The 18,216-nt window shown below is 38.6% G+C and overlaps 2 protein-coding genes across 2 annotated transcripts; both read right to left on the bottom strand.

Annotated features, from left to right (window-relative positions):
* Window positions 1-1,294: 1,294 nt before the first annotated feature.
* On the bottom strand, window positions 1,295-6,977 carry LOC141426306 (uncharacterized). Its single transcript, XM_074085154.1, has 3 exons — window positions 6,730-6,977; window positions 5,952-6,034; window positions 1,295-1,575 (listed from the first exon to the last, which is right to left on the bottom strand). The coding sequence occupies exons 1-3, from the start codon at window positions 6,836-6,838 to the stop codon at window positions 1,390-1,392; spliced, it is 378 nt and encodes a 125-aa protein (XP_073941255.1). The 5' UTR covers window positions 6,839-6,977; the 3' UTR covers window positions 1,295-1,389.
* A 5,411-nt stretch (window positions 6,978-12,388) lies between these two features.
* Window positions 12,389-14,973, bottom strand: LOC141426307 (uncharacterized). Its single transcript, XM_074085155.1, has 3 exons — window positions 14,852-14,973; window positions 14,159-14,241; window positions 12,389-12,665 (listed from the first exon to the last, which is right to left on the bottom strand). The coding sequence occupies exons 1-3, from the start codon at window positions 14,958-14,960 to the stop codon at window positions 12,486-12,488; spliced, it is 372 nt and encodes a 123-aa protein (XP_073941256.1). The 5' UTR covers window positions 14,961-14,973; the 3' UTR covers window positions 12,389-12,485.
* Window positions 14,974-18,216: the final 3,243 nt, after the last annotated feature.

Genomic DNA, 18,216 nt, shown 5'->3' with positions numbered 1-18,216 from the left:
TACGACATTGGAGTGTATTATAAACACGGCTGTATCGTAATGAGATTTCATACATCATTACAGTACCGGGGCGGTGGGGGGCGCAGGACACACAAGCAGCAGGGCTACTACGAAACTCGAAGTTCATATCGTACCGTCCCTCTCGCTCTCGTATTAAATAGTATAGGTGTCAGAGGGACCGCACGGCACGAACTTCGAGTTTCGAGTTTCGTAGTGGCCCTGCATGTCGTCGGGCGCGATCCGGGCGCAGGTCTTGGGGCAGACATACCTAGTTCTCGTTAATGCAGGTTATTCTGCATGAAGAGAATAGAGGATTTAATATACGGATGTAGATAAAATATTATATGCAACTGTACGTAATTAGGCCTTAAAACACTCATGTGACCTTGTTACATCGTGTTTTAAGGACCCCTATTACGATACAGTTGCATAATAGTATCTGGCCTTGTATGGTAATAGGTTTCTGCCCTTCTGTTGAGTGTAGTTTGACACTAGGACAATCCACACATGTGATAGTATGCAATTTGTTGCGATGACGATGGCGTCTCCGCGGTCACAGTCAGCACCAGTCAATTGGCAAATTGCGGGTGAATGGGGTAAATTCGGGTGTGAGAGCGAGGTGGGGTATCGAGAAAAAAATTATAATTTCCTCTCAACGCAAGTCATTATAATCATGGAATGAACCGGGAGAACCGGAACATGAGTTTTTAGTGCCGGTTCTTTAGTTACTACAAAATTCCCGGAGCCCGGGAATCTGAGAGCCGGTATTTCCCGGGAGAATGCCCTGCGTGCCAAATGCAATCACCTCCACCCCTTCCTACACCCCCCTCATTGGCATCACTATATCCTATTATTCGTAGAATATATCTCACCTGCAGCTGGCGCTGACCACTGCTTTGCGACAAATTATTATTATCTCGCTTTCCATTTCAAGATTTCTTGAAAAACTCGAAATAACCTAACCATAAAATTTCATTTTGAATACAAGCTTTTTTGCCTGTATTTGCATTGTCACCCAAACTACATTTGCATACCAAATTTCAAGTCAATGCTATTAACCTTTGAAGAGTTCCGTCCTGCGGAGACGATCCTGGCTGGACTTGGTGGATGTCACTACTAGATTATTGTATTGTCATTGTCACGTAATTTACATAAGTACTTACGCCAAATTTCAAGTCAATCCGACTACTGGAAGTTGGTCGAATTTAACTGCAAGATTTGACTATAGACAAACAGACAGCCAGACAGACAGACAACGGGCGGGACAGGTAAAACTAAATAAAAGCTTGTAAAATTCAAACCAATGTTTTATTATATGTGCTTTTTTTATAAACCTCGCAGGGTCAAAATTATTTTGATTCTAGCATCGGTTAAAGAAGTGTGGCCTAGTTATATAACGAATGCACACCACAATGTGAGATTGACTTCTGCGGTACTAAAGTAGAAGTCACCGTTGCGTTGGACGGTGACAGGTGAGTCGAACGGCGCCTTGGGCAGCTGCAGCGTCGGGGCCTTGACCACGTCGTCGCACGCCGTTACCACCAAACCGACGCGGAGCAAATTTGATGCACACGGCTGCAAATTTAATAAAAGTTTATTTTATGTTAAACTTATGTTGTATTTTTTCAAGTATTAACCTTAGCGGTCCCCCGACACCGACGACGCTTAGATAAAAAAATATTACTAGGTACTTATACTAAATTAACTTAGGCTAATTTTGCGGGAAATCAGCATAGTCCCATAGTCGCGGGCAACAGCTAGGTAGTGCATAATTATTTTTTACTTTTTAGTTGTCTTTTTTGGCGGCATTTTTTTCGGGTGTTTTTTTATATTTTTGCTTGCGTTTTTTTGGGTCGGGGGTTTTTTAAATTTATATCATCATCATCATCATCATCTCAGCTGCAAGGCGTCCACTGTTTGACATAGGCCTCCCCCATAGACCTTCAGTTGTTATTATTTGATTTAATGTATACAAAAAGAGCTGATAATCTTGAAACGGCTGAACCGATTTTTATAAAACATGTCTAAGATCCATCGCTGCAAAAACCTGCTTTCAAACAAAAAACACCGCATTCAAATCGGTCCACCCGTTTAAGAGCTAAGGTGCCATAGACAGACACACATACATACAGACACACATAGTGGTCACCCATAACACCCTTCTTTTTGCGTCGGGGGTTAAAAACACTTACAAGCTGTAATAAATATGAATTTTAAATATAACAATTCAAAAGATGTTCTCACGAATAGACGGACAGACAAAAGGCTGAGGTAATAGTATGAGTAACAATAACAGGATTCCGTTCGAGGCGTTCCACACATTTATCACACGGAACCCTAAAAAGCGTTATCGTGAGATATATTTAGAATACCTAATTTAATTGAAGCTATTATTTAAACTTGTACCTATTAAATAAAAAATTAAAATCGTGGTACATTATTGACACCAATGGACCTAGTCCCAAACTAAGCTAAGCTTGTACTAAGTATATTGTATCTACTAAGCATCGGAAAAACATACTTATATAGATAAATAGGTACATACGAAAATATTCGAGACCCGACAACACACATTCGTATTAATCATACAATTATCTGCCCCGGCCGGGGATTTAACCCTCAAGGGTGGACCTCAAGATTCGTAGTCAGGTTCTCTAACCACTCGGCTATCCAGTCGTCAATGACAGACAGTATAGCTAGAAACACACTGACGGTGGAGGCGGAGCGGTGCGGCGCGGCGCGGAGGCGGAGGCGGAACGGTGCGGCGCGGCGCGGAGGCGGTACCGGCACAGAATAAGTGATCCCACAAAAACATTTCATGTTAAATGTTGCCAAGACGAGACCATGTAGCTCGCACTGTCAAAAAGTAATCAGATCTCTTGTAGAGCCAAGTTTCTAACCCTACGTGCCCAGCTCTAAATCTGTAAGCCCCAACTTTACACTAAAGTTGCGACGAAAGTTGCGTTGCGTTGCAGCAGTAGCTCGTAGCGAGTAGTTTGTAGCGCGTAACAGTGTTTTCCCGCTATTAATCTCGTAGGCGTGCAAACCGTGGACTAAACTGGCGAGTCGGCCGCACGAACCTTTTGCAATTCGTCATAATTATGGGCTCGAACTTAAAAATCTATTCAATCTTTTAAACTCTTTCCGTGCGGAAATGTAGATCTTGTACATCAGAGGTGCCTTTTTTCATAGCCCATTCTCTATCTTTGCCTTTATTCTTTGTTCGCTTACTCTTTACAATAAGCGATAGATCAGGGCGATACTTGGCTCTTCGACGATTATATTCAACTATCGCGGTCTGTTGTGCCTTAATACTACTGAAGTCTATATTTATGAACCGAAACAAATCATTCCTTAATTAAAAGGGTAGGGGATGATTTACTAAAAAAATCTGAAATACATATCTTATTATTTATAATAAGGATAACAAGGACCCCCTATATCAATTTTCAGACCTCTAGCATCAAAATTTGCGGAAGTTTTATACAAAATTTCACCCCCTAGTTTAAGGGGTTGGATGGGGGGGGTAAAAGTTTCAAGTTTTAAGATTTTTTCGTTGTTTGTATACTATTACTAGCTTACGTACCAAATTTCAGCTTTCTAGGACTTCAGGAAGAACCTTAAGAATATTGATGATCATCAGTGTGTCAGTGACGAAATCAGGGTATTTTAGATATCAATAAAATCTAAAGTATAAGAGCTATGCAATTGAAACTTTACAGTTTTACTAAGTCAACCACTGACATCATATCCTGAAAAATTGGTTTATCTGGTATAATCCGAACCCAAGTTAAGAAGGTTCAATACGACGAAGCGCTTCGAGAAAAGGTAGGTAGTGCCCTTGCGCTTCGCTTGGCTCGTCAGTGTGTTTCTAGCTACACGTTCGATTTCCTTTTGTGATTTACTTTAGGAACGGGGTGTTGCTAAATCTGTCAATAAATGTGAATCTAGTTCTATTTTATGATTTTTAGGGTTCCGTACCCTAAGGGTGCCAACGGGACCCTATTACTGAGACTCCGCTGACTGTCTGTCTGTCTGTCTGTCCGTTTGTCACAGGGCTCTATCTCTTAAGCTGTAAAAGTTAGACACTTGAAATTTTCACAGATTATGTATTACTGTAGCCGCTATAACAACAAATACTAAAAATAAAATAAAGTTACAAATTAATGGGGGTCGTCATAAAAGAAACGTGTTTTTTGTCAGCGTTTTTTGGTTGCTAGGCGTTATTAGCCGTTGCTAAAGCGACCGAGTCGCCTCGCAACGACTAGCTATTTCTTTTGAATATTTACCTTTTAATTTAAGTTTGCGATTTTAATGCTGTTTTATAAAAGCTTCGATAATAACATGTAGTGACTGTCTGAATGTGTAGTTTATTAGTTTTTGTACAAAAAAAATAAAGTTATTTATGAACAACAAACCTCAATGAAGCCAACTTTGATAAAGCGCTCGCCAAATCCACACCGCATAATCACTGTTTACCTATTGTTTTTAACACTAAAAAAAATCATACTAAGTATTTAACACTATTTACAAGGTTTATAATAAGTACAGTTTCAAATTTATTCACACTAGTCGAGCTTCTTATTATTTAATTACACAACATAAGTCCGCTGAATTTCCCGCGAATGAACCGCGCTTTCTATATAGATACTTATACTCTTTGAACCGCGCTGACAGGCAGCCATTTTTTTTTCTGCCGTGGCGCATGGCAAGAGGCGCTATTCAGCGTCCGAAAGGGTGACAGCCAAAGAGGATGAGAATTTAAAATTGTTCTTTATTCAAAATACTTAAACTTAGTGCTTACATTTTGGTGATATGTTTTTATTAACTTGTACGAGTAATGTAATGTTAGTTATGTTTGTTCGGGTGGAATTAACATTTCAACTTAAATTTGGAGTCAAGTCAAAGTCAAAGTCAAAATATCTTTATTCAATTTAGGCTATAACAAGCACTTATGAATGTCAAAAAAAATCTACCACCGGTTCGGAAAAACCTCTGCTGAGAAGAATCCGGCAAGAAACTCAACGAGGTATATATATATTTTTAAAACAGATTTACAATATTATTAAATGATATGTATACATCACAAGTATTTAACACAACTTTATTTTTATTTTAGTGGATATCTTCCACCGATTGAGCTGAAATTTTGCATGCATGTTAAAATCCGATAACAATGCAATATTATTATGACGTAGAGCTGATCTGATGATGAAGTTAGATGTTGGCCATAGGAACTCTGTAATAAAACGACACGACCGCATCGATTTTGGTCTCATTTGATTCGTCTTGACGACTACCTAGTTGGTTACCAGGGCCAAAAAGTACCGCCAGCAAAAAAGCTTGTATAATTTAAAACTGAACTATATGTTTTTAAAACATTGTACGGAGTCGCTCGCACTCGCACTTGACCGATTTTTTCTTCTACTTCAAGATGTCTACAAAATAAATAACATGGAAAAAAATCTTTGCTCCTTACTAATGCGTTAGCATATATAACACGAAACATTGTATACTATTTTTGCTGCAGTGAGTCCTAATAGGAAGAATTGTATTCAGTGAGAAATACATGTAAAATGGTTATAAAGATTTTAAGAATTAAACTGGATTTTAAACTGGTAAAGCTTTTAATTAATTCGGAAATATACTTTTGGTTTCAATCTTTGATGTTTAAAAAAATATTACTTAATTTCTTTCGTTGCAAAATAGAAAAACAACAAAAAAAAAGAAATCTTACTATGATTTGATTTGATTACGATGCTTTATGTTTTTTCTGTTTATAATTTTATTTGACTGTACGAGCATTTTGCTGTGCGTAGTGAATTTTTATTTAATAAAGCAGTTGACTTTATACACAAAACAACGCAGAAATGCAGTTTCATACAATTTCCTTATTTTAAGCAGTATGGTAAACTTACACAATTATTTTGAAAGAACTAGGCAACACTCACATTTGGTATGTCCACCGATGCGTTTTCGACTCCTGGGCGAATATGCACGGTTGGCAAGACATGCGGTTTGCCCAGCAAGCATCCTGCAGATAATATCGTGATAACGAAACAGTTCTTCTTTTTCACACTTTAAGACAAGTTTACACTACTTTCAGATTCAAAGAGCCTTATTAATAATAATAATAAAGGCGTAGAGATATGACGATCCCATCGTCCGATGCCGTTGTGATGGCATCAGTGCAGTCAGTCACCGCAGGGCAGTTTGTGGCGCTAGAGCTTTGGTACTCATACTTTAGTATTAATACAACCACACGCAGATATATTAAATTTCACCATAATCATTATATTTTATTTCATTATAACCTCTCACCTCTAGTTTGCCTTCATTAGTAGCCTAGAGTCAGCTACTCCAAGCATTTAACACGTAAAATAAGTGTAAAAATAAAAATCGGACACACAGTGACCACGATAATGTAAATAAATAAATATCACGGGACAAGTCACACCAATTAATTGACCTAGTCCCAAAATAAGCTTGTGTTATGGGTACTCAGCAACGGATAAAGATAATTATATAGATAGATACGTACTCGTACTTAAATACATATTAAACATCCAAGGCCCGAGAACAAACATTCGTATTTTTCATACAAATATCTGCCCCGACACGGGAATCGAACCCGGGACCTCAAGCTTCGTAGTCAGGTTCTCTAACCACTAGGCCATCTGGACGTCAAAAGTGGACTTATATTGTTTTAAATCGTAAAGAATAACTTACCCTCTGTTTGAGTATTGCACTCATCGCCTACATTTTTTAGCGCTGCGCATGCACTATGCAGCAGCGCGGCGGCGGCGAGCGCGAGCAGCGAGCGAGCGAGCGGAGACATGGCGGGGAGACGGGTGCCCGCTGCCGGCGCGCGCGCCGCTTATAACGCGCCCGGCGCCCGCTAATGAACTGCCGAAGCAAATCAATCATGTTCCCAATGTCACGCTTATGAGCACAAACAATAGAAACCATGTAAAAATGATTTTATTTGTTTACTTTAATTTTACGTGAATATAATTAGCGCGTTAACAAAGTCCATATTCTGGATTCCATAGTAACTCGCCCCTTACTTCAAATGAGCTCGGTTTTTTTTTTGTGGGTACCTCTTATAGTGAAGAATATATTTAATGCTGAGTTTGGGCGGGAAAACGTAGGGTGGGGCGTCCTGAGGCACGGTGGACGGACGACCTTAATAGGGTCGCTGGCGGCGGAGGGATGCGAGGGGCTTAAGACAGTATTGTGGCGCGCCATGGAAGAAGCCTATATCCAGCAGTGGACTGGTGTACGCTGATGATGAGGAAGGATGTATTCAAGCGAATTTGCTTGAAATTTTGAAATGATGTTTTTTTTATAGATTTTCATCGCCACCTAAAAAACTAATAAGTACTATTGTCATATAAAAAAGAAAAAATAATAACAAATAATAAAGAAACATTTTTTCATGTGGTTGTTAAGTAAACACTTAGGTTTTTTCTCTGAAAATGGACCTTACATTGCCCTACTGCTTCCCTAAATATCAAATTTTTTTAGGAGGTACTTCCTATCAAAAATCAGTAATCATGCCATAACTCTTAATCCAGCAGTTGAATTTTTAGATTTAATCCCAAATACAAATACAAATACAAATAATTTTATTTCGCTTAAAATATGGTACAAAGGATGGAACATAGTATAGTGATCACATATTTCACCAGCTTCTGGCATGCAAAATATTTACTACAAACTATCATTACATTACATTTAAGCGCTCTCTAACGCACATAATAGGGTCATTGCTCAAAAGAGGAAAAATATTCATCAACAGAGTAGAATGCTTTTTCCACAAGCCATGCTTTGAGCCTATATTTAAATGTATTTAAGGGATTTATTTTTATGTCATCGCCCAATCGATTAAATTTTTTTATCGACATGTAAAAAGTGTTTCTGCCATAAACAGCCGTTTTTTGTGAGGTATAACTTTATAAGTTTTGAAGAGCTCAGAGCTCCCAATCTCGGTAATTAACCGAGATTCAGAAGTCCAAGTTGAAGGTTTGCCAAAGAGCTGTGGAGCGCAGCATTTTGGGTATCAAAATGGCAGATCAGGTCCAGAAAACTACACTGCGCTCGAAACCGTGCTTAGCAGATGTAGGAAGAGAAAACGACAAGCAGAAGTGGGACCTAGCTGGCCATGTTTGACGCATGAACCCGGAAAGATGGGCACAGGGTACCCACTACTACCCATTGGGTGCCCCGAAATAGTCAACAGCGGCGCAGCAGACTGTGACGGGGGTGGCGGGACGAACTGGACGCATTTAGAAACGAGTGGCAAGGCTAAGTCTTGCCAGTTCGTGCCGACAGGGGAAATTGGAAATCTGAGGACTATGGCTAAATAAAAAACCGGCCAAGAGCGTGTGGGACACACCCAAAATAGGGTTCCGTAGCCATTACGGAAAAATTAAGTAAGATATTTCTAAGGATTTCGTATTTTGTACAGAATCTTCCAAGTTTAGGTATATTTTATACCTTAGGCTGCTATTTACTCATAAACTACTAATAATTCTCAAGCAAACTTAGCCGTTATAGTTTTCCTTAAAAGTTTGATATACTTACTACCATCCTGAATTTTTTCAAATTTTACCACCCACTGGTTTAGATTTTAGTGGGGGGGCGCTCGATTTTAATGAAAATTTGCACTTTAAAGTTGAATACTTCGCAAACAAATCACTAAATCTAAAAATCGTTTTTGCAACCCCTAATGGTTTTGAAACACCTATCCAACGATACCCCACACTATAGGGTTGGATGAGAAAAAAAAACACCCCCACTTTATGTCTATGGCAGGTACCCTAAAAAATTTTTTTTTTAATTTTTAGTTGTACTATTTTGTTGGCATAGTTTATTCATATATCCGTGCAAAATTACAGCTTTCTAGCATTGATAGTCTCTGAGCAAAGCCGCGGACGGACAGACAGTCAGACAGAAATGGCGAAACTATAAGAGTTCCGTGTTCACATTCGCGCTTGAAGGTGTCGTCCTAACGGGGCCGGGGAGGGGGGGGGTGATTTCCGAAAACGGAATTAAGATAACATGCTAAGCAAGCAAGCATGCAAGCTTGTCGGGGGTCAATCGGTAGTCACTAATAACATTATTAGTGTCAAAAAATAAAACGTCACTATGACGGCTCGTCATCTTAAACAATAATTTGTTTAAACGATATAAATGATAATTGGATTTATTTAGAGAAGCAGAATAGGGAAACGCACCTATAATAATGTTTTCACACCTCTCCTTCAGAAAAGTAACTTTTCCTCCCTGACGAGAGGGAGCAAAGTGCAACTTTTCTGTTCAAGGCTTTTCTAAGTGTTTTATTGCAAATCCCATTTTTCGAAGTTGATAATTGTGAAGCCACGCCATTTTCTATGCTTGTTCTTTTTTAATAATATTCAGATTTTTTTTTCAAATGTCTTAATGCTCGGTGTGAAAAGTTGTATGAGCCACTCGGGAGCAAAATTATTTTTATCTTGGGCGTTAACACTTGAATCCCTCATTACGCTTAGGATTCTACTTTAGAATCCCTCGCTACGCTCAGGATTCTATTGTAGAATCCTTCGCTACATTCTGGATTCAATGTACGCCCTCGCCGTAAATACACCATTTTGCTCCCTTGTGACACAAATAACTATTTTAACACCTAGTTTTGATAGGGAATCGAAGCCAGTTTTTATGTCCGAATACTTAACGTCGGACCCGTCACTTAACATTAATACAATGGTTGACTGCTTAGTCACCTGAGTGAGCATAATCTTTTCGATTATTTTGTTTGAATGGGGCATTAGGCATACAATAATTTGCCCAATCCGTTTCCTATCCGATCAGAAAATACTAGGGTTTTATTAACATTCTTACAGATATTTCCATCATTAACTGTAGGTATGTCACAGAAGTCCACGCTGCGGGTGGGTAACTTGTGGGTAATTTAGTAAAGAATTGACGCGCTGTTCTTTAAATGAACATACGAGTAAATCAACAAGCTCGTTCGCGGCCAAAATGTGTTCGCTGATTTGATTTTGACATAATTCGTATTTGCTAGTCAAGTCCCTTAGGGAACATTCTAACCGGTTTATTTCTTCCCGTAGCCCGGACGTGTCTGTAACATAAGCGTACCTACCTACTGTGTTGTAATTTTTCATTACATGGTTTTAGTTCGTTTAAGATACTTATACGATTTTTATATAAAATTGTATTTTTATGGACACTGAAATGTTGTTTATATAGTCTTTTTGATCTTCTTATAAACCTGTTTAACTTATGATATTTTAAAATTTATTATGACTGAAAATGCACTGACCTAGACTCAAAAGAAGTGTCATTAGTCAAATCTATTACAACCGGTGATCCAGAAGAACCTATTGCGGGTCATGTTGAGGAGACGTTTGGTGCTGGCATTATTTCGTCATTCAGCCGTTGGGTGTTCTCGGCTTCTTGGCGTTCAATCTGCTCCTGTATTTGGCGAACAGATTTGTGGGAGGCGGTGAGCTCATACTCGAGCTCGTCTACTCGTTGAAGTGTTTGCTCGTGAACGTCACAGCACTGTTGTAATTTGCAAAATGTCTCCAGCAGTCGGTCGCGTAGTTCTTCAACATCCGTGTACATCACATCTAGAAGTTCGGTGTTCTTTGACATTATCCACTGCACCTCGTATTCGCCATCGTCAAATTACCGAAGTAGCTGCTCACACGTCGCCTTAGACTGCTTGAGTTCTTTAAGAGTTGCGTTCAGTTTAATATCGAGTTCACGTGCAGAGGCCTTGCGAGTCAACACTGAGCTGGACATTTTGAGCTCAGGTAACTCACAGTGACTCCACCGCACCTGAAACTAATATATACCAAGCATAAAAAGCAGTGAAGTGAGGTGGTTAATAAGTGGTAAATACGAAGTAGTTGTGAGAACAAGAGAGCGACAAGCAAGACCAGGTAGTACGAAGTAGCCTAGTTGTATGATAAATAGTGCAAAAAATAATAAAGACAGTATTTATCGCTAGCGTGAACAGCTGACTGGTTCGTAACAGAAGTAGGTACGAGGTTAGAAATTACTATCAGATTCTCAACAATATGTACACTAATCAGGAGCTACTGAATTTAAGCATTTAATTTCATAAGTAACGCCCTAATGTAATTTATTTAGGTTTATAGAAGACAATACTTCCCTTTTTACCGTTGCATATTTGAACATTGTCCGTTGCACTGACGTTACTCCGCCGCCGAGATTTTACTTTGAGATGTACAGGTGTTGTACGATGATACTTTTTTACGTGAACACTTATTGTTAAACATTAAACGGTTTTTTAATGTTTTTATTACTTATTTATTTATTCATTTATAAGTCATGTTCATTACATTAGGTGACATATTATTAAATAGCAGGTACACGACACCCTGTTAGGGTATAAAAATGATAATCCTTAAAACTATTTTACTCCAATAATTCATTATATCTACGGATTAGAGGAGTGATGTCATTAAAATACTAATGCTAATATAGGTAATAAGAATTTATTGTGAATTTCGTAACTTAATTAGATTGAAATTTAAATGAAATTTAATTTTAATAATGTGCAATGTCAAATTATTATTTTCAATATTATTATTAATGTCATCATTCAACTATTTCGTATTTCTTAAAAGTGGTGTAACAATTAAAATTTTCTTATGAACTACTAGGGGCATTTACATTATTTAACATTTCATAGTGTATCATTTAAAAAGTCATGAATTTCATACATACACTATATTACACTAATTTATTTATTATTTCATATTACACTAATATTATAATTAATTAATTTATTTAAAACAGCTGTCGATTTTGACGTTTGAGCGTGGCCAGGGTTGCCAGCTATCATTAATTGGCATCACTATATCCTATTATTCCTGGAATATATCTCACCTGCTGCTGGCGCTGACCACTGCTTCGCGACAAATTATTATTAATTTAAGCTGCAATATATTATTAACTCGCTATCCATTTCAACGTTTCTTGAAAAAAAATCTCGAAATAACCTTACCATAAAAAATTCATTTTTAATACCTTTTAGTTTATTTTATTTTAGACTGTACTTTTTGTTGACTGGACTTGCATTGTAACCCAAACAACATTTGCATACCAAATGTCAAGTCGATGCTATTAACCGTTGAAGAGTTCCGTCCTGCGGAGACGATCCTGGCTGGACTACCAGGATGTCACTACTAGATTATTGTATTGTCACGTAATTTACATAAGTACTTATGCCAAATTTCAAGCCAATCCGACTACACTGGACGTTGGTCAAATTTAATTTGCAAGATTTGACTACAGACAGACAGTCAGACAGAGAGACAACGGGACAGGTGAAACTAAATAAAAGGTTTTAAAATTCAAACCAATGTTTTATTATATATGTGCTTTTCTTTATAAACCTCGCAGGACAAAATTATTTTGATTCTAGCATCGGTTAAAGAAGTGTAGCTGAGTTATACAATAAATACACACCACAAAGTGACGCGGACTTCTGCGGTACTTAAGTAGTAGTTACCGTTGCGGTGGACGGTGATCGGCAAGTTGAATGGAGGCTTTGGCACAAACAGCGTCGGTGCCACGTCGTCGCACGCCGTTACTTCTAAACCGACGCGGAGGATATTGCATGCACACGGCTGCAAATTCATTTAAGTTTATTTTATGTTTGTTAATTGGTTTTCATCATCATCATCATCTCAGCCGTAGGACGTCCACTGTTGGACATAGGCCTCCGCCATAGACCTTCAGTTGTTATTATTTGATTTTATGTATACAAAAACACTTACAAGCTGTAAAAAGTATGAATTATAAATATAACAATTCAAAAGATGTTCTCACGAATAGACGGACAGACAAAAGGCTGAGGTAATAGTATGAGAAACAATAACAGGATTCCGTTCGAGGCGTTGCACACATTCATCATACGGAACCCTAAAAAGCGTTATCGTGAGATATCTTTAGAATACCTAATTTAATTGAATCTATTATTTAAACTTGTACCTATTAAATAAAAATATTAAAGTCGTGGTACATTATTGACACCAATGGACCTAGTCCCAAACTAAGCTAAGCTTGTACTATATTGTACTAGGCATCGGAAAAACATACTTATATAGATAAGTACATACGAAAATACACATTTAACATTCGAGACCCGACAACAAACATTCGTATTAATCATACAATTATCTGCCCCGGCCGGCAATCGAACCCGGGACCTCAAGCTTCGTAGTCAGGTTCTCTTACCACTCGGCTATCCGGTCGTCAATGAGAGACAGTATAGCTAGAAACACACTGACGGCGGAGGCGGAGCGGTGCGGCGCGGCGCGGAGACGTTACCGGTTGTAATATTCGAGATAACGTGAAAGAGACCACACAGAATACCGCACCACGCTTATTTATTTCAACTGCACACACTTATTTATATTACAACGGGTACCGCCTTCGGGCCGCGTCGCACGGGCGCACCGCTCCGCCTCCCTCGTCAGTGTGTTTCTAGCTACACGTTCGATTTCCTTTTGTGATTTACTTTAGGAACGGGGTGTTACTACATCTGTCAATAAATGTGAATCTAGTTCTATTTTACGATTTTTGTTGATTTTTTCTTCTACTTCAAGATGTCTAGATAAGAAAAAACATCGAACAAATTATTTGTTCCTAACTTTTGCGTTAGCATATATAACACGAATCATTGTGTACTATTTTTGCTGCAGTGAGTCCCAATATAAAAATTGTATTCAGTGTGTATATTTACTGAAAATACATGTACATAATTTTTTATAAAGATTTTAAGAGCTAAACTGGATTTTAAACTGGTAAAGCTTTTAATTAATTTGAAAATACACTTTTGGTTTGAATCTTTATATTAAAAAAAAAACTAAATTTCTACTGTTGTGCCTACTTGCAAAACAGAAAATCAACAAAAAAAAAGAAATCTTACGATATTTTGATTTGATTACTATGCTTTATGTTTTTTCTGTTTATAATTTTATTTGACTGTACGAGCATTTCGCTGTGCGTAGTGCATTTTTATTTATTAAAGCAGGTGAATTTATACACATAAAAAAACAACGCAGAAATGCAGTATGGTAAACTTACACAAACATTTTGAAAGAAAAGCAACACTCACATTTGGTATGTCCACCGAAGCGTCTTGGACTCCTGGGCGAATATACACGGCTGGCAAGTTATGCGGTGTGCCCAGCAAGGATCCTGCACATAATATCGTGATAACGACACAATTCTTCTTTTTTACACTTTGAAACAAGTTTACACTACTTTCAGATTCAAAGAGCCTTATTAATAATAATAATAAAGGCGTAGAGATATGACGATCCCATCGTCCGATGCCGTTGTGATGGCATCAGTGCAGTCGGTCACCGCAGGGCAGTTTGTGGCGCTAGAGCTTTGGTACTCATACTTTAGTATTAATACAACCACACGCAGGTATATTATATACCTAGTTATCATACCTCTAGTTTGCCTTAATTAGTACCCTATAGTCAGCTACTCCAAGCAGTTAACACGTAAAATAAGTGTAAAAATAAAAACCAGACACGCAGTGAGCACGTTTATAGTAAATAAATAAATATCACAAGACAATTCACACCAATTTATGGGTACTAAGCAACGGATAAATAAAATTATATAGATAGATACATACTTAAATACATATTAAACACCCAAGACTCGCGAATAAACATACTTATTTTTCATACAAATATCTGCTCCGACACGCTTCGTAGTCAGGTTCTCTAACCAATAGGCCATCTGGTCGTCAATAGCGGACATATATTGTTTTAAATCATAAAGGATAACTCACCCTGTGATTCAGTATTGCACTGATTGCCTACTTTTTTTGGCGCGGCGCATGCACTATGCAGCAGCGCGGCGGCGGCGAGCGCGAGCAGCGAGCGAGCGAGCGGAGACATGGCGGGGAGACGGTGCCCGCTGCCGGCGCGCGCGCCGCTTATAACGCGCCCGGCGCCCGCTAATGAACTGCCGAAGCAAATCAATCATATCCCCAATGTCACGCTTATGAACACAAACAATAGAAACCATGTAAAAATGATTTTATTTGTTTACTTTAATTTTACGTGAATATAATAATAATAATAATAATAATAATAATAAAATTTATTTATTCAGATAACTAGGATCCATCAGTTGTTAGTATTACTTATAAATATGTTAGGTACATGGTGTTAGTTAAATGTACGATGCTTACCGTAGTGTTAGTGAAACAAACAAAAATAAGGAAAAATCAAATAAAGAAAATAAAATAAAATAGTTCAGCACTTTAACTAGTACGTAGGCTTGTTTGTCAGTACATGAATCATATGACAATGATTCAGATACTGACAATCAAACCTATCTGCGAATGCCCTCAGGATGCCGTTGGCGCTCCCCTCCACCCTCCGCACTAGGGATGTGCACCGCTTGCGCATGATTGTGTAAAAGCAGTCCACTCTTGCTGCAGCAAACATCCCCGATGCACTGCAGAACAGTGGAAGCCCCATCAACACCCTGAAAGCATTGTTGTACTGAACACGTAGGGCGTTGTATTGCCTTTGCGCACACGCGACCCACAGACTGCTCGTATAAAAATTGGTACAAAAGGCTCTAAAAAGAGTCAGTTTTACCCCTGGTGAGCAACGAGCAAATCTGCGGGCCATCATGTTCGCTCTAACTGACAACGCCCTCCGTTCTCGCTCTATGTCTGCATTGTCGTTCAAATCCGATGTAACCACATGACCAAGATATTTAAAGCTGTTAACCCTGTTTAATGGTGTGCCATATAAACGTATCGGTGGTACAGGCGGCAGCGTCTTACCTCGGACCTGAAAGACCATACACTCACTTTTCTTGACATTATAATGCAAGCCATGACTAAGTGCATACTTTTCGCAGATGCCCAGCAGTGTCGTGAGACCACAAGGTGAGGCACTCAGTAGCACCATGTCGTCCGCATAGCTAATGTTATTTAGACAGACACCATCGACTCGGCAGCCGACATAGGTGCTACTAAGCTCCTCAATCAATGCATTGACATACAGGTTGAAGAGCTTGGGTGAGGTAATTCCCCCCTGCCTCACCCCGCACTCCAACCTGTACGGCTCCGAATATGAATTCGACCATCGCACAACGTTCGCCTGGTTAAGATACCAGAACCTAAAGATACGATACAGCTCTGTTGGCATATTTATATCAGTCAGCTTTTGCCACAATATGTCATAATTAACCAGGTCGAACGCCTTCGAAAGGTCCAGAAAACAAGCATAGACAGCTGTCCGGCGGTCGGTGTAGTACTTGACCGTCTGCTTGAGTGACAAAATAGCCATTTCAGTCGAAAGCCCTGGCCTAAACCCAAACTGATTCTGATGAATATTCAGATACTTATCAAGTTGTGACCCAAGCAGACTATCAAGCACCTTGGCGACTACAGTCGCCAGCGAGATTGGTCTATAATTGGTTATGTCTCCCGCATCGCCACTCCTGTTTTTGACTATTGGCACCACTACAGTCTTCATCAGCGCGTCCGGCAGATATGAATGACTCATGCACAAATTGTAAAATAATGCCAGAACTCTAGGCAAATGTGGGCCAGCGCACCCGAGATGTTCCACACTAAGGCCGTCATGGCCAGGAGACTTTCCCATGACATAGACTTAATAACTTTATCCACATCTTCAGCGGTAAATCTAGCTATAATCTCCTGTCCACACGACTCCTCACAAAATATCAGGGCGACACCACACTAAACTGTTTCTTGAACATACCAGCAATACAGTCATGCTTACTAATTCCATCAATATTGGATCACATTGGATCACTTGTTGTTGTGTCATAAACTAAAGGATATTTACGGTATTAGTGGTAGTCTATATCGATGGATATGCTCTTACCTTTGCAACCGGAGCCAATTGGTCGCTTGAAGGGTTCAAGTCTAGCTTAATTCCTGTTACATCTGGAGTACCTCAGGATCCACCTGGGACCACTTCTGTTTGTTATTTTTATCAATGATCTCGTTAGTAGCCTGTCTTGCCCTAGTCTCCTTTATGCCGACTTAGCCGATGCTTAGCCGGTGCTCATGAAGACCTAGACATATTTGGTTCAAGACTTAATGTTTGTCAGCAATAAGGATTGTCTCAGTCAGTTGTGTGAGGATTCTAAGTAAAATATAATAAATTATGTTTGTTAACTAAATGCATGTATAGTTTCTCTTGTATTTATATAAATAGATACTTTTCTTTCTTAAGTCTTTGTATCACTCTTTTCATGATGTGTACACATAGTTGAATTGTAAATGATCTCTTGCCTTAATTATTTTCATTACTGTACCGCATGTTTACAATTTGTTTTGTGTGCCAAAGTTAATAAATAAAATAAATAAATAAATAATACTTGCCGGTAAGCTGGGCCTGCTGTTTAACTTTTTAGTGGCTTTCCAAAAGCTACGAAAGTCGTGATTTCTATGATGAGACGCTAATATGTCCATTTTGATTTGCTCACTGTGGTTTTGACACCATTTAAGGCGTGATTTGAAGATATTACGGCTTTTTTGCATGTCATCATAGAGAACACCTGACCCAGGCTTTCCATACCAAGCCCACAATTTAAATTTATCTCTAGCCTCCTTGTGGGCCGCACTCACAAATTTATTCCAACCGGCCACTGGTTTCTTTTTATACGCACACTGTAGAGAGTAACACTCGGTAGCTGCATCACTTAAAATGCTAGTTATATTACTATACAATTTATTTATAAGTATTTTGTGACTAACCTCATTACAACATTTATCAGAACATAAACGAAATTCACAGGGAAAATCAATCTGTTCAAGCCTGTCTTGACAGATCTTATTATACATATTAATTTGTTCAGGCTTTCATTCCCCCCATACAACCTTATTGATTGTCCGCTTGTTATCACATAATAATTCAGGGGTGATAAAATCTAAGTTACATGAAACAATAAGAGGGTAATGGTCGGACCACATGACGTCATACTTTATGCTAATGTTAGTAATTGTTTTTAAGGCAGATTTAGTTGTCAAAATATGGTCTAACCAACGTTTAGACCCATTGGCCTCACTAATAAAACTATACGTGTCAGATTTAAGTCCTAACAAATAAAGGTCGGCACATGTCCACTCCTGCTCTCCACAGAAATCAATCATTTCATTAT

This window comes from Choristoneura fumiferana, chromosome 3 (assembly GCF_025370935.1).
Source record: "Choristoneura fumiferana chromosome 3, NRCan_CFum_1, whole genome shotgun sequence".
In the NCBI taxonomy this organism is placed as follows: domain Eukaryota; kingdom Metazoa; phylum Arthropoda; class Insecta; order Lepidoptera; family Tortricidae; genus Choristoneura; species Choristoneura fumiferana.
Note: the sequence above shows the minus strand (reverse complement) of the source record. Positions and strands in the feature narration are given on the sequence as shown.